The following is a 22,926-nucleotide window of genomic DNA, read 5'->3' as shown; positions in this document are numbered from 1 at the left end:
CCAAGTCCGCAGTTTGGGGACGTCGACAAGGTGTGTGGAGCCGTGGTGCAGCTAATCCTCCCTAAAAGCAGGACTAGGGAGACCCTCGCACCTGTACACTTTCAGCCTGGAGACGAATGAATTCCAAAAGTCTCTATCAAAACAGTTAGCAGAAGATCGCATTGCATCACCATTTATGAATTTATCATTTACTTGTGTATGAGATATGACGGTCTACGTAGGTCATCAAAATATATTTAAAATCATTCTAGAAAGTCTGTTTTGTCTGTAACGGCACAAAGATGATCAGACTCAATAAAGATAGACTCGGGTTACATCTAAGGGGCATCGCTGCCTTGGTCCATCTCCGCCTGGGTTTGCCTGTTGAAGGGTAGATACGGCTCATCTGCAGCTGGGAGCCGTTGTGCGCTGTCTCTTTTCAGCATCTCACTCGCAAGAGCCAGGCTCGTTTCCACCGTCTCGCCCGTTCGAGTCAGTGAATGACAGCGTGTGAGTGAGTGAATGAGTGATGCAACGCTTTCTTCTTTACACAACTTCTGGGAAATGCCAAGGATCAATTGGGGTGGGTGGGGGAATCCAGACGTATCTGTCTTCTGAGGAGCTGTGATGACGCGTACAAAGCGCTACAAATACCAGCCCAGGTTCTCCCAGCCCGGATAACGGCACGCTGGAAACACACCGCGCACTGTCCACAGCCATGTCTCAAGGTAAGACCTCGTCTCTCTACAGGCGGCCGATAAATACCGACTTTCTGTTAAAAATACCAACAACAAAAAAACCCAACAACTTGCCCTGCCTGAAAACACCGGAAACACTAACAAGACTATGAAATAGTTGATCGCAACAGTGAATAATGCCTTTGGGTTTCTTGTTTCTTCTTCTTCTTCTCTTCTTCTTCTTCTTCTTCTTCTTCTTCTTCTTCTTCTTCTTCTTTTTCTTTTTCTTTTTCTTCTTCTTCTTCTTCTTCTTCTTCTTCTAATGAGCTAATTACCCGCGAGTTTAATATCAAACGATTTTTCAGTTTGGGGTTTTATATTCGGGGGAATTGAACCGACGGCACCTGAAAAGTTTTTTTTTCCTTCTCGTTGACTACACGAACGCGTGTGTCATTTATTTTCCAGTATTTTTCCGAGAGCAACCTGAAGAGGTGGCGGGGGCATCGATCCTCGCTGGTTTGCATCGATTAAAGCGGCGTGTTTCTGGCGGTTGTCTTCGGTTTACGTTTGCATGTTTCATTATAACGTTTCCCACCGACAGCGTTAAGCTGTAGGATGCGCTAAAAAAAGAAGGACATTTTAAAAAAGAGCATGTCTCTCCCTCCCACCTCGTTAAAACTGTGAATAAGAGTGGTTCAGGGCAAATAAAGGCCATCGCAGATCAGCCATTCAAAATCCGTTTCATTCAGCGCGGGGACCAGCTCCACGCTTTAAATAGCTGCACGGGGCAGCTGCTCACATTAACGGATGCCAACCTCAAGGCCACTTTCAAACAATGCCAAATATGTTTTAGTGGAAAACACCTCTTGGGTGTAATATTGCTGCTGGCCTGTGCTAAGTGTAAGCAAAATGTGTGATTTAACCAACAAAAAAAACAAAACCTGGAAATATATCCCAGTATAAGCTCATGAATAGAAAGTCATTTGCTAATGGCTTGCCCCAAAAAAGATCCCTCTGGCTCTAGAGGGTTAAAATTTCTAACAATGCGCCAGTGAAACAGGTGAAATCCACATCTTAATCTGCTGCGCACCCCATAAACAGAGAAACGTGGGGGGGGGGGGGATATCAGACCACCACAGACTTTGCATTCATAGTAAACAGCCTTCTGCTGTTCACCATGTATGACAGTAAATGCACAAACTGCCCGGTTTGTTGAGACTGTTACAGCGTGGAGCTCCAAACGCTGCATGATGGAAAAAAAAACCTTATTTTTAAGCCGAGGCCGGCTATTTGAAACAGGATTATTCATTTACATGGACTTGACAGGAAAAAACAAGAGCTCTCCCACTTTTGGTTGTGAATAGGTTTCCTCATGACTTCAAACATGTTTATTTTGCTGCCTTTTGAATGGCGTTTTCTGTAACTGCAGCTTGCTCTGCGGGCCCAGACAGGTTTTGTTTTTGGTCTCCCTTTTTAGGCTTCTGATGACCTTATGTGGCTTGCTCTGAGACAGTCCCTCTATGGAGCTGGTCATAGTTGGGAGACTGGAAGCAAAGCACTGCTGTGTTCACCAGTTTTAGTGGAGCGGGCAAGCTCTGGGACAAATAGGCTGGGCTCTGATCATGCTTAATCTGTCCATGCATAGTTACAACACTGTTTTATATACAGCACACAGGAGCTACCTGAGGCATCTGAACTAACTCAGCCTGGGTTTACACTACATACCACATCTGTTGGACTTCACATCACACATTCTTCACTCTCCTATGTCTGCTTGGCTATAAATGGTCATGTTCACACACAATGAAACGTAGCGGTAACGTAGAATACCAACAATGTACAACAATTGTACCATCGCACTGACAGCACTTTAAGTGATAGTTGTTTGCACGCTCTCATAGAAAGGTTTTGGGTCATAGACGTATGTTATCAATTAGTTTAATGATCTCCACTTTCTGTTGGTAATAAATCACGTTTACAGGGCTCTCGTGCCTTTAGTTGTGTACAAGTACTTCCTTCAAACAGCTTAATAGTGGCACTGTATGTAACGGGTTGCATGGTTCTTCTTAGAAGCTCTTTACTCTTTCTCCCAGAAAGATGAGCTAATGCCCCATTCCCCCAGAGGCTTGATTGGAAAAACACTTGAGAACTGAGAAGAGAAAAAAGAGATGCTGAATTCTCTCGACCCAATAGGGAGGTATTATTATTTGTCCATATGGTTCTTCAATAGGTCGTTAAATGTTATGTGCTTGGCACATTGATCTTATATATATATATATAAACTGAGAATATGGCAATATGGTACTCTATTTACAAAATGTTAAATGAGAATGTTTAAATAAGGAGTTATCTACAGAACAAGAAGTTATTTGCAGAATAAGAGTTATTTACAGGGTAGTGCAGGCTTATGCAAAGTGTCCATGTACAGAGGGCACAGTAGGGCACATATATTGCACTGTGTTTGTGCATGTGTTTGTTTGTGTATGCATGTGTGTTTGTGCATGTGTGTAGGTGTATGTCATGTGTGGAGAGAGGGTCAAAGGGTGGGATGTTGGGGGCAGTGTGGGTGTCTGGGGGCTTGTTGGAAAGGCCTACTGCTGTGGGGAAGAAGCTTTTCTTGTGGCGCGAGTTTCATAGCAAAGGACTTTCTATAAATTATCCACCTTGGATCTTGAAAAAAGCAGGAAGGTGTCTGTTGTTTTAGCTAAGCCTTGGCACGACCACTTTGTTTCCAGAGAGTTTCCTTCCATTGAGGCTTCACATTTGAGCAGAGGTTAACCCCCTTATGTGTAAAGGAACAGGTCACATAGCCTTGGGTGGGACAGCTTTTAACACTTTCTATAAACAAGAGGGAAGAGGGTGGGATTCTCTCTTCGTCACCAGAGAAGAGCTCTGCTGTGTTTGCACGAGGTAGTATTGAGGTCAACTAATTTACTCTGTCTGAATGCACCTCTTGTAAAAACCCATCCAGACTCAGAGACCACTGACGATGTCTTGCTGTGAACAAGTGTGTGTTGTAGACCATATTAACCTGACACACCCTTCTATTCCAAAGTTCAGAGACTCACTAAAGAATTTGATTTGAGGACCATAGAATAGACATTAACCAAGGGGGTCTCCCCATGCACAGAGACTAGAGGGACAACTCATTTCAGATGTAAAATTAGTGTCTGGTTTATATTGACTAGCAAGGAAAGGCAAATGTAAGCCTCATGTAGACCCACAAAAGAACCACAATAACTGCAGACTCCAGGTGTTGTTGTTAATATACCGCAACGTTGTAACAAAGTTATTTTTCATTGCTGGGTTTGGAAGTTATCAGAATCAGAATCATGTTTATTGGCCATGTAGGTTTGCACATACATGGAATTTGACTCCGGTTTCATGACTCTCTCAGTGTACTTAACACAGAATAACAACACTACAATGCAACAATCTTCAGATACATACACAAGGATTGACTATATACAGGTGAAATAAGAGGTGATAAGGTGCAATGGTGCAGAGAATATATCAGAGATGCTAATATATAGACCCTCTAACCTATATACAACTTTGTTTTAATCCTTCCACTTCACATGTTGTGGCACTTGAGTGTACCATTAGGCACGTGTACTTTCAAACCCATATTGGTGTTAAAAAGCAAGAAGGACTGCAGACCAAATAGAGGAGGACTGAGAGAGAAAATACAGACTAGCAACTGATTAAATTTCTTGTGCAGAAATGACGAACTGAGTTTTTGGCACTAACCCAACAATTGCAGGTTACTAGTGGGAAAATACAAACGATTGATTGCAAAATATTATTTTTGCAAACTTAATTTCTTGTATCAAATCTGCACCAGGTAGCTTTTTTGCTTTAGCATATCATCGATAAATTCACTTTGTTCACGTAGTGTGATGGCTAAGGGAGAATGACACAATCCTCGTTCAGATCAGTTTGCCCTCAAGCCTTGTTTTCGCTATGCACTTTGTCTGGCACCAAACACCAAGCCTCCCAGGAGATAGTGGGAATGCTTTAAGACACTTATTTAAGTACAGCTATTTTAGTTATTGTCTCTTAACATGTAGCTCTTCTTCTATGATAGTCCTTTGAGCTGCAACTTGTATATAAATGCACTCAAGATATGAAGACATGAAGATATTAGGGGAATGAAAAGCCCCTCTGTTGCCTTTGCGACAGTTAGTGTAAAAAAATTGATGAAATTCACAAAGTTACCTGGTGTCACTTTAAGTGGAAGGAATCTACTACGAGCTAGGGTTTGTACAGATGAACCCAGAGGACATTCACTGCTGGGTGTTCATTATGAATCATGGCTGCTCAGGAGGGTTATTAACAGGGTGTTCAGATTTGGCAGGTTTGTGGGTTTTTTTGGGCTGTGTGTGTGTGTGTGTGTGTGTGTGGTTACTCTGTCATTCATGTACAAAGTCCCAGCAAAGATGAAAAATATCTCTAGCCTAGGGTGGAATGGATACAACCAACCCCTCCGTATGTCTGCTTTCCGTCAATTGTCCTCCCGCTAGTTTGTGCAAGCACAGTTAGCCAATCAGGTCAAGAACCAAAGCCAACGAGAACATAAACTGATGAAAATCTCTGTTGCACCCTGGAGCTTTGTTTACACCCTTGCATTAACAAATCTATGAAGCAATCGATCAAGTTACAATTATTTACTAAATATATTTCCACTCTAATCAAAAATTTTAAAACACACATGAAACATCTAAACATATAAAAGAAAAATGAAACCTCGTTATGAAACCCTTGGGATTCCCCAGGAGGAGCTGGAGGGCATTGCTGGGGAGAGGGTTCGTCTGGAGTGCCCTTCTTAGCTTGCTGCCACTGCGACCTGACCCCGGAAAAGCGGCTGAAGAAGATGATGATGATGATGATAATGAAACCTCGTTATATCTTTCATGGCAAGGGCGCCACCATCTTGCAGTACTATAACCTGTGACGTCACATGGTTAGTTGGCTTGGCTGATTTCAACAAACACAACAGTAGAAGAAAGATAGAAGAAGACAAAAGAGAGGCCACTATTGCATTGCTCCTGGGTGTAAAAATTAGTTTTACAGGGTTACAGCCAAGGACAAAACAGTCCATTTTCATAAACTGCCGCTGAAACAGAGAACAGTACTGAATCATTTTTGTTCTGTCAGACTTCTTCATTCTGTCAGATTCCATAATACGCTAACTGTGTATTGATGGTCTTACTCGAAAGTTACCGAGGATGAACCTGGCAGAACGTCTGAATATCCAACATAAACTGTCTATAGCTACCAAACATTGGTTACTTAATGTGCTGCACAACGTGATGTAAACTACGCATAGAAAGTGTTCATGTGGTATCATATTGTCATGTCAGACCTCTCAGACATGTTTTGCATAACACCGGATAATTGACCAGAAACATTTAAACTAGTCGGCTGTGTGAACCAGAGAACATTTGGTACCGTCAGTGTAGGCCAGGGCTGGTCAACTACTTTCTTATGAGGGCCAACTTATTCAAATGTAAATGGTAAGGGCAGTGGTGGATCTAGAGATTTTTTCCTGGGGTGGCAAAGGGGTGGCAAGACTGTCCCCGAGGTGGCAGCTGCCACCCCTTGCCACCCTGTTGATCCGCGCCTGTGAGGGGGAGGGGGATTCTAAATCGGCGACTTCTGTTTGAGATGAGTTTGGTGCGGGTCTCATTGACCTTCACCATGCATGTACATAAAATATACTTTAAAAACATATTATCTGATTTATAAATGGGGTGGCAACAGGGGTGGCAAGACTGTGTCCCAGAGGTGGCAGCTGCCACCCCTTGCCACCCTGTAGATCCGCCCCTGGGTAAGGGGGCCACACTTTTTTCAGAGTAATTATTGGATCTTAGCACTTACATGTGAGCATGAAAAACAACCCTAATACCCTTAATACTGTGTATCAAAAGTGTTTATTAACAATGTGTTTATATAACATACAGAATAGGGCAGCCATTTCATACATTTATCCATTTATATAGGCTACGTTTATTTGATCTAATGAATCACTTCTCACCATCACCAATACTGATGATCAAAAGGCCCCAGTTAAAGATACATTCAAAACAACTTACATTACATTGGCAGATGGTGAAAAAAACATTGAATTACTTGTTAAAATATTATGATCATCTCTCACCTTCTCACCAAAACGCATTATAATTTTTAATGTTCTAATAAAAATTGACCAAAGGGCCGGGAAAAAAAATCATTGGGCCGGATTTGGCCCGCGGGCCGCCCGCTTACTAGGTCTGGTGTAGGCTAACAGCTGTTAGCGTCAACTAGCTAACGCTAGGGTTTCGTGGGAGCAACATTAACTAAAACGTGTTGGTCAGAGTCAGATAACTATATGTAAACAAACTGCACATTGTTCGCACTGTATGCCATCATATTGCTGTCTCTAGTTTCGCAAATCTATGGTTACCGTCTAGACCCGACCGTTTCTCGGTCATTCATCCATTCATTATCCAAACCGCTTATCCTGCTCTCAGGGTCGCGGGGGATGCTGGGGCCTATCCCGGCAGTCATTGGGCAGCACCCTGGACAGGCCGCCTTCTTGGCCAATCTCACTAAAAGGGCAGCGGCCCAAAGCTGTTGTTAGAGCAACTTGTCCTCAACTCATAAATGCTGATTATAAAAATATAATATAGTTATATGCCAAAAAATGCCCCAATTTAATGTATATCATGTTGAAATTTTAATAGTTAAATAATCTAGACTGAGTCTATATTTTCTTCCTTCATAGTCTCTAAATATTTAGGCCAGTTTCTTCTCTAATTTTGGTCCCACTTTTTTAATCTTCCTACTTCCCATATGCCCGATTGAAAAATGGTTCTTGTAAGTATATAAGTGCTGTTGGTAGTTTATTATTACGGTGTCTAATTTCTGTAAACATAGGCCATTTTATTTTTCCTCTTTTCTCACTTTGCCACAGCCCTTCGCTCCTGTGTGATGTCATGCTGTATACAGATGAGTAGATTAATCGCTGCTGTCACCTAGCAAGCTGTAGTGACTTTTGGGCCAATAGCTACTTTTCTTGCAGAAGAGTTGGAAACACTGATGCTATCTGACAGAGGTGACAGCCAGACAGCTTTCTGGCTAAACTTCACAACTCCACAATCGCAACAATATGGTTTGTTTTATTTTTTGGCAACATTTTACCCCTGCTTCCACCTGTGAACTTCTCTGTAAACAACATGTGGAAAAAAAGAGTGTTTGTGGAAAGAGGTAGGGGCCGACTAGACCGTTCAGCCAGGGGTGCATATTTGGTCTGTCAGGTGGAGGGGACCAACGTCAGCGATGCCCAGTCATTCCCAGAAAAAAAGGCTATCTATCTATCTATCTATCTATCTATCTATCTATCTATCTATCTATCTATCTATCTATCTATCTATCTATCTATCTATCTATCTATCTATCTATCTATCTATCTATCTATCTATCTATCTATCTATAGTATATGAGTGTGTATGCATAAATATATATATATATATACACATGTGTGTGCGCGCGCGCACGCATGCATGCACACACTCACTCACACACACACACACACACACACACACACCCATACAGCAGTTCAAATGCAAAATTAGGCTACCAGAAAGCCTATAATTCAAATTCTCTTTTAGTTCTGCCTATATTCTACATCCCTTTGTGGCTTACAGACTTCAATTTCAATATAGGATCCAACGCAGGATATACAGTACCAGTCAAAAGTTTGAGTACACCTGCTTGAAACCAAGTTATTCATGATTATCCATGCTTGAAATTGCATAAACTGGTTTATAAACACTGAATATTTAATGGTATGATACATGAACTTATACATGTGGATATAATCATCAAGTGAATTGCATTCAAAAATGTAATTTTAAATGAAAATATGAATAATTCACCAAATGCTAGTTAACTCAGAGAACATCTAACAAAGACACTTTTACAAGTGTTGTAATTCCATGTTATACACATTTCAGACTTTAAACTGACCTGGGATTCAGACCTGAAATCCTCTTGCTATAGGTGACCATTTCATACAATTTTATTTTCATTTAAAATAAAATAATATTGAATGCAATTAACTTATGATTATATGCACAGGTATAAGTGCACATATCCTATAATGAAATATTAAGCATTTACAGACAAGCGTATACAGTTTGAAGCATAGATAATCATGAAAAACCTGGTTTTGCAGGTGTACTCAAACTTTTGACTGGTAGAGCCATATAAATAAAGTTGAACTGAATTGAATTGAATAGAGTATACAGTTTACTTACGTTGGTTGTAAAACTGCAAACAGGATAATACATATGAATTCTATAATGCTCCATAAATTGCAATTAATACTCCATACTAATGATCTAGCAACGGCAGGTATATCAGTAGCCTAAAGAGTCAGCTATAGTGAACTAGTTGATTTTGGTGACTTCTGAAAGGAGAATATTGTAGACTACATTGCACACCTTCTACTTTTTTCCTCAACTATATTCTCAAGACTGTTTTAGGGGGAGGTCCAAGACAAGGCAATTTGCATTTTTGTAATAGGCCTACCTCTAAGAGCATTTTTCTGCCATTAAGGACCCCTTAGCACTTGATGGGTCTCAGGCCTTTTTCCCCTTTTTCTCCAACCCCTGCATACATTTATCACACATTTATCACCCCTACTCATATTTCTTACACAGATAAGCCATTGGTGGTACCTCAGCCAGATGCTGTTAAAAAGTTGTTCGTGCCTCCGGCCAGTCACGTCAGATGAAAATGATGCAAAGGCTGCGGCCAGTACGAAATACATGGAGATGGAGAGGGAGGGGGATTTAAAAAAAAAATGTTTTATTAATAACTAATACATTTACAGTTTGTGGAATGGGAATGACATGAATGATGGCACATACAGGGAATATATGTCTAATATTATACATATTTATATACAGTTAAAGTCAAAATTATTAGCCTCCAAGGAACTATGGAACATTTCCCTAAAATTCTGCCCAATGTTTGCATCATTCATAAAACTTTACATAGTAAAAAATTCATCAATGTTAAGGCCCCTATTTGGTACATTTTGGAATGTGAAATAAAGGTTTGCCTTATACCAAATGCAGTGAAATTGAGGTGGTCAAAATGATTAGCCCCCATGTGATTTTTTTGCATTCAAACCACACCTGAGCAATCAATCAGCATTGAACTTTACTTAAGGGACTCCAATGAACAGGGCTAGTGGCACTTGAACACTTGATCGCGAGGGACTACTCTTAAATTCTTGGTAAGAAGTAATTTCATCATGCCAAAAAGTAAAGAAATCAGTCTGGAACTCAGTAAGAAGATAGTGGATGGTCATCTTAAGGGGGAAGGCTATACTGCCATTTCCAAGCGTTTCACAGTGTCTAGAACAGCTCTACATTACATTGCAGTTATTTAGCCGACGCTTTTATCCAAAGCGACTTACAATAAGTGCATTTAACGTAGGAAATCAGGAGAACTACTAGTCATCAGGGGTCATAAGTGTATCTAAACAAGCATCTAAGAGCAAAACCAGTGCTAAAGTAAAAGCGCAAGAAAGACTTTTTTTTTTAAATGAGTGAATACAATAAGTGCTAAGAACAAGTAACAGGGTAGTAGTTCCTGAAGAGGTGAGTTTTCAACCTTTCAACCTCCGACCCCCCCCCCCATATTTTGCGCCGATGCGTTTAGCAATGTGGTGCTCGGTGGTACTAGCCCATTTAACTAGTGCCCAAAATTCCTTGTGGTTAACCCATTATTTGTATTCTATAAATATTCAATGCCAATCTTTGTCATTCTTCTTTTTTTCCCCAAAGTGGCTGCATGGTGCATTATACATCTAATTCAAAATTTCCCTCCTCTTTTTCATTCCAAGCAATGGACATCGAACGCTGGAACCTGGACTGTGAGTTTAACAACACTGACCACCATACTGAACTCAATGGTTGGGACAATCTGATTGTGAGGAGGGGCCAGCTGTTCACGATCAGTCTGTACCTCCGCTCTGGGAAGTATCAATCAGGAGTCAGCTCCCTCAACTGCGTCGTGGAAACAGGTACTGAAACAGATAACATCAAGTTAAAGAATGCTTACGGTTCTATGTCAGTTATGCGCAATAATGTGCCTCAGAAGGGCTCAGGTGTATGTTGGTTTTCATTCCAACCCAACGCTACTCTGGCTCATTTTACAAATTAACACATCTTCAGCCGGATAGAGGAGGACTAACCAGTGACGTCAGGTTGGAAAGAAAACCCAAATACACATGGCTGTTTGTGACGCAGGATTGGGTATCGCTGTTATTTAAAATGTTGCATGTGTTGTCAAGGAAAGGCTTAGATTTGCCAGCTCCAAATGCAGGTGTAAGCAGGCATATATTTTTACCCCTCTGGCTTTGTTTATTTTTTCATTATTATTTGGGATTTTTCATTTTATTTCTCTTGGATGTGATGCTACCCACTAACTTCTAAACAATGTGGTATTACATAATGATGTTTCAAGTCTATACATGGTAGGCACAGATAGTCTGTTTAGCATGATTCATCACTGAATACAGATGCAAGCATACCTTTGGATTAGGAGGAATTTAAAACAAAACTTTTTTTCCATTTTCCAAGAATGGAATATATATATATATATATATATGAGCGGTGGATAGGAGAAAGTATTTTGTAGCTGCATCCTGTCATTCAGAAAGCAGCATGAAGATGTCTACAAGTTGGCATATCTTTTGGCAATGGGCCATGTTGATTTTTCCTAGCACTATTGTGATTGAAGGGAAATAGAATTACCAATAACTGGAGGCCATGCCTGCTTCCAAGGAAAAGGAAGCCCTTTCTGTCCACTCCAATTGTTACTGCTTGTGGCTTTTAAAAAGTCATTCCTGTTGTTGTGCTTTTTGTTACAACTTTTTATTCTGTTAAGTTTTTTTTTCCATTGTTATCAGTTGCTCTTCTTTCTGTGTTCTCTTGGGGTCAACTGTCTTCATTATTATTCTTGGAGGCTGTGGATATAAAGTATGCAGGAACAATACTGAGCTCTATTCATTATTTATGACATAGTCAGCATTTGGATGAACTGTTGCCTGCCATCAAATCCAGCAGTTTAAACAGGAAGTCGAATGACCGACCAGACAGCATGTGTGGAATCAGAGATAACTTTATCAACTTGAAAGTTCAAGTATTTTTTTGTTTTTGTTCGGATTTGTGTATGACGCTTAGTGCTGTCCAAGTGAAGAACTGATATGGAAACCGAACCCCACCGCCTGCTTAGTCTGGCTGGTTGTGCAAAGTGGAGGACTTGAAGGGCTTGACTGTTTGGAACGTAGCCCAGCGCAAACACAGGGGAACTTGAGTTCATGTTGTTTGCCAAAACCCAAATCTCCACTGCGGTCACAAATGGACGTTTTGCATCTCAGTCTTTGGTACCAATTATGCACCATTATACAATTACCCACCCCATAGATGAGAACAGATTCCACAGAGGTTTTAACTAAATTAGGAAGGGATTTTGGCGTACTGTGGGAACACAACTCTGAATTTTCCATTTCCGTTTTATATTTACTAAAGGACAGGGGTGACAATGTTTCATTGATGTTTCTTGGCTACTGACCAAGTCTGGTCTTAGCTCTTTAACTATGTTGACTTTTTCCCTCATAGGCCCAAATCCGTCTGACCAGTATGGCACCAGGGCTGCCTTTGCTCTGTCTGCCAAAATCGACAAGTCTCGCTGGAGCGCAGCTGTCGTCAGTCCCCCTGGGGACATGGTGGCCCTGTCCATCTGCTCTCCTCCAGACGCACCTATCGGCCGCTACACCCTGACCCTCGGGGAATCAGGGCAGTTTAAGTTCATCCTGCTCTTTAACCCCTGGTGCCCAGGTGCGTAAACAGACCATATGTCATGCTGTCAGGCCATATAGGTCCTGCAGAGTCAGATGATGAGGTTTCAGGTCAAACTGGGATTATGAGAGAAGCTGCAGAGAAATAAAACCAGGGGTGCAAGCATGTGCTGCAGCAGTTGTGGTGATCTTTTTGTGCAACCTGTAGAGGAATAGAAGTAGTTTGGATCATCCGGGTAGCGTGGCGGTCTATTCTGTTGCCTACCAACATGGGGATCGGCGAATCAAATCCCTGTGTTACCTCCGGCTTGGTTGGATATCCTACAGACACAATTGGCCCTGTCTGCGGGTAGGAAGCTGGATGTGGGTATATGTCCTGGTCACTGCACTAGCGCCTCCTCTGGTCAGTCGGGGCACCTGATTGGGGGGGAGGGGGAACTGGGGGGAATAGCGTGATCCTCCCATGTGCTACATCCCCCTGGTGACACTCCTCACTGTCAGGTGAAAAGCGGCTGGCGACTCCACATGTATTGGAGGAGGCATTTGGTAGTTTGAAGCCCTCCCCGGATCGGCAGAGGGGGTGGAGCAGCGACCGGGACGGCTTGGAAGAGTGGGGTAATTCACCAGATACAATTGGGGAGAAAAAGGGGGAACCCCCCCCCCCTCAATACAAGCAAGTAAAACTTCAAATGTACAAAGTACACTATATTTTTTCCAGGAAGTCCCATTTGAGGTAGGCTCTACTATGTCTGAGCAATAAACTGCACCATGTCAGCCTTTTCTATTTCATAAGCATTTTGTTCCTGCATGGTTTATGTGTCTTGGTAACAGGAGACACGGTGTATATGGACGACGAGAAAAATCTGAACGAGTACGTGTTATCTCAGGATGGGATTATCTTTCAAGGCACTCACCAAAAGCCCTTTCCCACACCTTGGAATTTTGGCCAGGTACCAACACCAACAACAGACTCATCTACCCACATACTCAAATGAGAGAAGCACTACTTAGCCAGTTTGATATATATATACTGGTTCAGAGTCTGGATGAATGATGAAGTATTGATGTTGAAAGCCCATGTATAAAATTATTGAATGGACATGGACATTTCTTGCCAATTTCTCAAGTGTCACTTGCTTTAGTAGAAAAGATTCCCTCTTGCCATTCAAGAAATGATATGAGGGAAATTGAAATAGAAACACATTTATTGAATAAGTCTACTTTTTCTATGCCTTTACAATTTTTGTTATAATTTGAAAAAAACTAAGGGTATTACTACACATGGTGAGTAAATACCGTGTTTTGTTTATCTGCGCAGTTTGAACCTGACATCCTGGATGCTTGCATAACTGTTCTGGATATGAATCCTAAATACCTGAAAAATCCTGGTAAAGACTGCTCGGGGAGGAGAAATCCAGTCTATGTGTGCAGAGTACTGAGCGCCATGGTAGGCAGCATATAAACATTTTGATTTTTAAGTTTGCCATGCAGCGTTCTGTGTGGACAACAGTTTAACGGTTGCAAACGGCAACGATTTTACAATATGTTCAATAATGGTTTTTTGACTTGTTTTTATAAATGACTTGAAAGCACAACAAAATTTGACTACCTTTAAAATAAGATTGTAACGGAAGCAAAAGCAGTCCCTCAAAATAAAGTAGAAATGTTGAAAATGAGAAACTCAGCTAAACACATAATGAAGCCATAAGAACAGCCAATACTGCATAGCCAACACACACACACACACACAGGCCAAATAAGGAATGTAAATCATGCAGCAACACACAACATACCACTACATAAATATGCTCCCTTTCTTTTGCACTTTAGGTGAATTGTAATGATGACAAAGGGGTGTTATTGGGCAGATGGACAAATAACTACGATGGTGGCGTGAGTCCCCTGTCCTGGAGGGGTAGTGTGAAGATCCTGCAGGACTGGTGCTTTAACAGTTGTCAGCCTGTACGTTATGGACAATGCTGGGTATTTGCTGCAGTGGCCTGCACCGGTAAGCTTTCACTACAAAGCAAACACGAGCAAGGTCTGTGATTCCCGGGGATTTTGTAATCCTTTAGTTTGCTGGATGCTTGCTCTATTATACTGTTTTGTCAGCCTCTTAGACAATATCATCCAAAAGTAAATGCAGCAGTATCACCTGGAAGTGCAGCATCACATCAGCGTCATTCCACTCAGTTGTGTTATATACGTCGTAATGGTCATTACCCTGCTGTATATTTCACTCATTTTCAATGTACACATATTTTTTACAGTTATGTGAAAATAATGTCTTAATTCTTAGATTTACTATAATTTATACTTGGTGGTTGCTTATTTTCTATTGCGAATTATATTTGATTTAATAGGTAGGAGATTTTATTGATGCTTCTATGCAGGTATTTTCTCCTGATAGTCTTGGAGATTAGTCCCTCTTTCATTACATAGATAGAGAAAACATTATAATTGAATGGAATTACATTAACATTTAAATATTGTCAACATTTTCAACATGCTGCCTGTAAAGATTGTGTAGCAGTTGTGCTATTATATTGTTTTTGCTTCCTCTTGAAGTCTGTACTAGTCTGCGTAACACAACTTGGGTTAACGGGCACAGCTTAAGAACTTTTTTTTTTTCAAAAGAAATTTTCATGTTTTTAACTCCTCCAATACATGTTCCAATGCATATAAATTGTTTTATACCCTGACAGTTGCCAGAGCCCTTGGCATCCCCTGCCGAGTAATTACCAACTATCTGTCTGCCCACGACACCAACAGTAACCTGGTCATTGAGCAGTACATCGATGAAAATGGAGATTACAGTAAATCCAGAGACATGATCTGGTTAGAGCTTTTATCAACCTTATACATTTTTATAGATCTAGCCTGACAGATTTTCCAGTGAGATTCAGTCCCATTGGTGCACTGCACTTTGATGATGGCACTTATGTATTGTTCAGCACTATGTTCCGGTTAAAGAGCTATATTACTTGTAGACTACAAATTATTATTATTATCATTATTATTATTATTGTGTTGTAGAAAAGTTTTGACTCAGATTTATTGAACATTAGTGTTCTTTCATATTGATGAATGAATATGATCTGTAGTGAGAGTAGGGTGCAGGTGGAGGAGAGCCTGGAGAAGTGGAGGTATGCACTGGGGAGAAGAGGAATGAAAGCCAGTAGGAGCAAGACAGAATACATACGTGTGAATGAGAGGGAGGACAGTGGAATGCTGAGGATGCAAGGCGTAGAGGTGACAAAGACGTATGAGTTTAAATACTTGGGGTTGACTGTCCAAAGTAATGGGGAGTGCGGAAGAGAAAAAGAGAGTGCAGGCAGGGTGGAGTGGGTGGAGAAGGGTGTCAGGAGTGATTTGCGACAGAAGGGTACCAGCAAGAGTTAAAGGGAAGGTTTACAAGATGGTTGTGAGACCAGCTATGTTATATGGTTTGGAGACAGTGGCAGTGACAAAAAGACAGGAGGTGGAGTTGGAGGTGGCAGAGTTGAAGATGCTAAGATTTTCATTGTGAGTGACGAAGAAAGACAGGATTAGGCATGAGTATATTAGAGGGACAGCTCAGGTTGGACAGTTTGGAGACAAAGCAAGACAGGCGAGATTAAGATGGCTTGGACATGTGTGGAGGAGAGATGTTGGGTATATTGGGACAAGGATGCTTAATATGGAGCTGCCAGAGAAGAGGAATAGAGGAAGGCCAAAGAGAAGGTTTATGGATGTGGTGAGAGAGGACATACAGGTGGCTGGTGTGAAAGAGGAAGATGCAGAGGACAGGAAGAGATGGAAAGAGATGATCTGCTGTGGCGACCCTAACAGGAGCAACTAAAAGTAGTAGTAGTAGTAGTAGTAGTAGTAGTAGTGGTAGTAGTAGTAGTAGTAGTGTTCTTTCATAGTGACTATCAAATTTGTTTAACATGCTCCCATAGTAGCTTTTCTAAAATAACCGCAAAACATGGCTTCTCACTGCCTAGTCCTTAAATAGCAAATGTTGAATAGTTAAATTGGCAGCATTACAAATGTAGCTGATCTGTTCATTTCTGTAGGAACTATCACTGTTGGGTGGAGAACTGGATGACCAGACCTGACCTCAAACCAGGTTTTGATGGCTGGCAGGCCAGTGACCCTACACCACAGGAGAAAAGTGAAGGTAACTAAACGCTTTTCTGGGAAGTAATTTTTCACCAAGGGAGACCTTGAGTGACGAGGTTCTTCCATCTTAGTTTTTGCATCTTATCGCTTCTCTAGGGGTGTACTGCTGTGGGCCCATCCCTGTCAGAGCTATCAAGAGCGGCGAGCTCACTTTCAAATACGATGCCCCGTTTGTCTTCGCTGAGGTCAACGCCGATGTTATCGCCTTTCGAAGGAATAAGGATGGCACCCAGAACAGGATCACTCATGCTGCCATGGTGGGCCAGAAAATCAGCACAAAGAGTGTTGGCAATAATGCCAGAGAGGACATCACTCACCTCTACAAGTACCCTGAAGGTAGAGCCACTTTGGTTGCTCCACAGTAAGATAAGAGGTTTAGTTAGGAACAGGATACGTTATCACCACATACCATCACAGAGCATATCCTGCAGAATAAACATCCCTCGCTGCATACCAACCAACCAACAAGACTGCTATATACTCAAGCCCCATTTGTAGGTTTGGGCTGCCAAATCCTTTGAGGAAGTTGTCTCATTTTAAGTTGCTTTTATGTGCAGTACTCCGGTCAAAGTTTGCAGTTTTGTTTAACTTAATGACACCTTAGTGGTACCTATTGTGATACCACATTGGTATCTGACCTCCAGTAATCATTTCAAAAGGAGATAGAGTCACCAGCGCTCAGGTTAATTGGCCATGCAGGTTTGCACATACATGGAATTTGACTCCGGTTTTGTGGCTCTCTCAGTGTACTTAACATAGAATAACAACACTACAATCTTCATTATATATATATATATATATATATATATATATATATATATATATATATATATATATATATGCATACACACACACACACACACACACACACACACACACACACACACACACAAGGACTGACTTATACAGGCAAAATAAGAGGTGAGAAAGTGCAATGGTGCAGAGAATATCAGAAATGCTTAAATAGATGTTAGCAGGTTACTTACATACATACATGCCTAAGGTAGAAGGACATGACAGAGTGAACCAGTATATGCACAATGTACAGTACAGTATATACAAAATGGTTGGATTTATTTGACAGTGTTAAGCGTTCATTTGAATGACAGCCCACAGAAAGAAACTGTTTTTATATCTGGTTGTTTTGGGATACAGTGCTCCGTAGCGCCTACCAGAGGGGAGGAGTTGGAACTGGTAGTGACCAGGGTGTGATGGGTCTGCAGTGATGTTGCCTGCCCGTTTCCTGACTCTGGAGGTGTATAAGTCCTGAATGGAGGGTAGATTGGCACCAGTTATTTTCCTTGCAAACTTAACTGTCCGTTGTATTCTGTCCCTGTCCTGTTTGGTGGCTGAACCAAACCAGACAGTGATGGATGTGTAGAGGACAGACTGGATTATTGCAGTGGAACTGAATCAGCAGTTCTAGAGGCAGGTTGAATTTCTTGAGCTGGAGGAGAAAGTACATCCTCTGCTGGGCCTTTTTGATGATTGTGTCTATGTTGGATGTCCACCTTAGGTCCTTGGAGATTGTGGAACCCAGAAATCTGTAGATTTTCACTGTAGACACCATGCTGTTTAGTATGGTGAAGGGGGGCAGTGTTAGGAGTCAACTCCTGAAGTCCATTGCATCTCCACTGTTTTGAGCGTGTTTAGTCCAGGTTATTATGGCTGCACCAGAGGGCCAGCTGGTCAACCTCCTGTATATATGCAGACTTGTCACCATCCCAGATAAGGCCAATAATGGTTGTGTCATCCGCAGACTTCAAGAATTTAACAGATGGGTCACCTGAGTAGAGGGGAGTGCACACATCCCTGGGGGGTGCCAGTGCTGACTGTCTGGATGCTGGTTGTGATTTTCCCCAACCTCACATGCTGCCTCCTGTCTGTCAGGAAGTTTTTAATCCACTGGCAGATGGGGGCTGGTATAGTGAGCCAAGTGAGTTTGGAGTGGAGGATATCTGGGACGATGGTGTTGAATGCTGAACAGAACTGAAGTCCACAAACGGGACCCTTGCATATGTCCCCGGAGAGTCTAGGTGTTGGAAGATTTACTGAAATCCCATGTTGACTGCATCCTCCACTGACCTGTTCGCTTGGTAGGCAAACTGCAGGGGGTCGAGCAGGGGGCCTGTGATTTCCTTCAGGTGGGCCAACACCAGTCTCTTGAAGGATTTTATGACCACAGATGTAGAACCCACCCCAGTGTCAAAAAAGACATTGTTGAACCTGAGCTTTAGATATTGATTTTATACTATTTGTTGGCAAAGGTCTTATCTGACTTTACTCTGCCATATCTGCCTGACAGCCAGAATAACTCCCTTTTCTTTAATCATTCCGCCACCTGCCCTTTTCCCTTACATTTAAAAGCTATGGTGAAGATGTAAAATGCTATCCGCTGCTTAATGTCTCCTGGGAAAGTCCAAATATTTTGTGGATTAGCTATTGTCTTTTAATATGCCATAGAAAGTGTGCAAAAGGACATTTGCCTCCATGTAAAATTGTAGCCTCAAGCATGATGGTCACTACTGGTCCCTCTCTAATTTGATGTATGATAATGAACTACTCATCTCATTTAATTATTTATTATCATCCTTACTACAAGGCTCTGCTGAAGAGAGAGAGGCTTTCCAGAAGGCCAACCATCAAAACAAGTTACTCCGGCAGCAAGAGAACCAGGGCCTGCATCTGGCCGTCAAGGTGTCATCAGAGATGAAGAAGGGCTGTGACTTTGATGTGTTTGCTTTGGTGACCAATAACACATCCAGCGAGAAGAAGTGTCGTCTCGTGTTTGGGTCTAGAGCTATGTCCTACAATGGAAACATTGGAAAGAGTTGCGGCTTTAAAGACTTGCTCAATGTCGAACTCTCCCCGGGAGCAGGTGAGCTCGAGTCAACCTATGACTGGAGTGCTGTATGGATACTATGCTCAGTACTTTTGGTCTGTCAGTGTCAGTGTTGTAGTTGATCCACAAAACTGTGACTCTTGTTGCAGAGAGGCGGATCCCACTAAGGCTGAACTACTCCAAATACGCTGGCGCGCTCACCGGGGACAACCTGATCCGTCTGACAGCACTGCTGATTGACCACACTGCAAATGAAGTCATGCTGGGTGTGAGAAACATTGTGCTGGAGGAACCTCAGATCACAGTCAGGGTGGGCAAATTTATCTGGAACAAAACATATAGATGTCAAAGAAGAAGCATCTGTTGGATCTAGTCCATATTTGAAAAAGAGGGCTATTTTGTGCCTCTGGGGCTGGTCACTAGCGGAGGCAAACAGTTGTGTAATCATGACCGTCATTTTAATGATGGTATGAATTCTTTAGGCCTTTGCAAGGTTTAAACTGAATCCAAATTTGGAATTTGAATTAGTTTATTAGCAAATGAATTGAGTGGAGATTCTAATGGCAGCAACCGCAATTCCTCGAAATAAATTAGAGATGTTGAAGTGAAAAACTCAGGTAAACGCATAACTAAAGCCATAAAAGATCCACCACTGCATACCCAACACAATCACACTAAAACACACAAACACTCAGAGGGCAAATAAGGAATCTAGATTATGCAGCAACACACAACATACCACTGCATAAACATGCTCCCTTTCAAATAAGATTGTCAATAGCATGATTATTTAGAAAGATGTCATTGTCATTACTGAGCATGAAGACCCATTATAGGCTACAGTACATAGATCAATTACAAAGACTTGGCCCACTTTCAGTATATTACCTTTTATGCTAAGATTGGCTGCTCCTCCGCCATAATTTCCTAAACATTGCTGAGAGAGGTGGTTGAGCTCATTTACTATATAAGGGATGGGGTGTACTCAAATTGTGGGAACTACCCCACGATCCTGAAGAAACTACATTGACCTGAGCACAAAGCGCAACAGCAAATCAAACCTGAAATAAATAGATTAGAAGTTCATCTTTCCACCACATTGAGAGGGGTAGAGGTTAATGTTGACAATACCTTTAAGATTTGTGTCAGATCACCGTGACTCTGTTCTTCAGATCATTGGTGAACCAAAGGAGAACCGGAAGCTGACAGCTGAAGTAACCCTGAAGAACCCCCTGCCAGAGTCTCTGGAGGGCTGCTGCTTCAGCATCGAAGGAGCCAACCTCACCGGCGGACATGCTATTACAGAGAGGTAGCAACACTATTGGATTATCAAACAAACTCAGATTTTATAAACTCAATAAACCAGCAACTTTCTGCTCTGTCGACTGACATCTTTTGCATCTGGAGAAAGTGACCCGTACCAAATGATATACAATTTTCTGTTAAACAAGGGATTGTGAATTGAGCAAATGTACACATGAAAAAGGCATTCCTCGTCTGTCTGTCCATCTGTCAATCATATGATTGCTTTATAGGTCTAGGATCAACAGGAGCTTACTCACCAAGCCAAGATATTAAATCTGTCTAGCAAGATATGTTGGCTGAGCTGTCCTAATCTGAAAGGAAATTGGGCTCATTCAAAATCATTCATTTTCCAGATGTTCCATTCCGTTTTGATTTCTAAAGTTCTGAGTTGCATTGTCTCTTGGTTGTGATTTGCTGGTTTGGTCTGTATGCTGTTCATTGTGGTGTATAACTATAACTGAGCCAACATTTTTACAGCCAAGCAAAGATAAATTGGTTCACGGAAATTGCAGATAGACTCAGACAGCCTTGGATCAGTACAAAACTGGGGCTTGTTATTGCTAAGAAAGAACCACTACCCTTCCTATATATGACCCATAAAACGTGAAGTTTAATTTTGGATGATGATTCAACAAAGGTTGCAAGTAAGGAAATATTTTGATGTCCCTTAGGGAGTTAGGTCACAAGTGGCCAGTCTGTCGATGCTCATAATACAGCATTGCATAATTAATCACATGATCGATAATGAGACAATAAGCAAAGCAATCTCAGTATTACAATCTTCGCATTTGAAAGCATAGGGATTCGTGGGCTTTGCCAGAGCAGGAGCATATCAACAGCAGTGAAACTGTATTTGAAACTTTCCCCCTCTTTCTTGCTTTTACTCAACTACAGAAACTGCAAAATATTTCAATTCCTGCAGGCCCATTGCCACAACTCCATAAATATCCTTAACTGTTATAGAACTCCAACGCTAAGCAGTTGTCAATGCTATAAACGTCTATAAAGCCTGACTAGTGGATAATGTGCTCAGTGAGTGTCACTAATCCAGGGATTAAATATTTACCCTTAGGCTGAGCTCCACAGTGGGACCAGGAGAAGATGCCAAGGCCAAAATCTGCTTCACACCCACCCATTTTGGGCTCAGGATGCTGGTGGTCAGCTTCGACAGCAACAAGCTTTGCCACGTCAAGGGCTACAGGAATGTGATTATTGGCAAATAGAGCATCCCAAACTTTACACCAAAGTACAGTGCAGAGAGATGATTGTCGTTTGATTTTTTTTTATAACATCTTAAGGACAACAAAAGCATAAAAATTTGATTTCTTTTTTCTTCTTCTTTTTTTTTTACACAAGTCATATAGATACCTAAAAAGAAATTGTTTGATATCCAGATAGTTTTAGACCTCGCTGTATGTTGGAGAGTGGCATGCATGAACATGTCGATGTTATCGGCCAGAAGTATGTTTATGTAACTTGGAAGAGCCAGTGATATTAGTCCTCATAAGAAGTTCAAAGAAGGTTGAATCAGTTCATCTGAATACACTGTTAATGTTGTATTACCTGGATTATCAAGCATGCATCAAGATATACTCATAAGAAGCTAACCAAACTTTGCATGCAAAACTTTGCTTTTAAACCTAGCATTTGATTCTTCTCAAAGTCTCAAGTAATTCGTTTCTTTTTAAGCACTGCATACTATTTTCATACTTTGTTAATGCTGAATCAAAAGGGCTTGCCTGAAATGTTTGTGTGATATGATTAATTGCAGAAACAATATGTATTTGCACTGGATTTAAGCTCTGCATCCTGTTTTATAAGGTATTGTCCAAAAGGTCATCATCAAATGACCTCTAACCTCAACCAAATATGACCATTGAGTACTGGGGCCTTAAAGCCAACATATGTATCCATGTTTTGTTTTTTTTCCTTTTTCTTTTTTTCCTTTTTAACTCGTTTTTTTTTTATGTGGTCCAGTGAATGTGCATTCCTCTACTCTTATGTTCTTATGTGACAGTTTGACAGGTGCATTCAACTTATAGGTGTACCCTTGCTGGATATATTTACACAGCTTAGCAACAAGCTACCATACAATGAAAGAC

The 22,926-nt window shown here is 41.4% G+C and overlaps 1 protein-coding gene across 1 annotated transcript; it reads left to right on the top strand.

The window, feature by feature from the left end:
- The first annotated feature begins 598 nt into the window (after positions 1-598).
- On the top strand, positions 599-22,173 carry tgm2b (transglutaminase 2b). Its single transcript, XM_056273185.1, has 13 exons — positions 599-707; positions 10,555-10,734; positions 12,335-12,553; positions 13,345-13,463; positions 13,832-13,960; positions 14,344-14,521; positions 15,219-15,351; positions 16,572-16,675; positions 16,774-17,013; positions 19,280-19,555; positions 19,669-19,829; positions 20,692-20,828; positions 21,897-22,173. The coding sequence occupies exons 1-13, from the start codon at positions 698-700 to the stop codon at positions 22,045-22,047; spliced, it is 2,037 nt and encodes a 678-aa protein (XP_056129160.1). The 5' UTR covers positions 599-697; the 3' UTR covers positions 22,048-22,173.
- The last annotated feature ends 753 nt before the right edge of the window (positions 22,174-22,926 follow it).

The sequence above is a fragment of the Lampris incognitus genome, chromosome 2 (genome assembly GCF_029633865.1).
Source record: "Lampris incognitus isolate fLamInc1 chromosome 2, fLamInc1.hap2, whole genome shotgun sequence".
NCBI lineage: Eukaryota > Metazoa > Chordata > Actinopteri > Lampriformes > Lampridae > Lampris > Lampris incognitus.
Note: the sequence above shows the minus strand (reverse complement) of the source record. Positions and strands in the feature narration are given on the sequence as shown.

What these genes read in the sequence shown, in the direction of transcription:
- tgm2b (XM_056273185.1), top strand. An exon ending in AAATCCAGAGACATGATCTG is followed by an intron (nt 15,352 to 16,571) that starts GTTAGAGCTTTT and finishes TCATTTCTGTAG; the next exon opens with GAACTATCACTGTTGGGTGG. An exon ending in ACCACAGGAGAAAAGTGAAG is followed by an intron (nt 16,676 to 16,773) that starts GTAACTAAACGC and finishes TCGCTTCTCTAG; the next exon opens with GGGTGTACTGCTGTGGGCCC.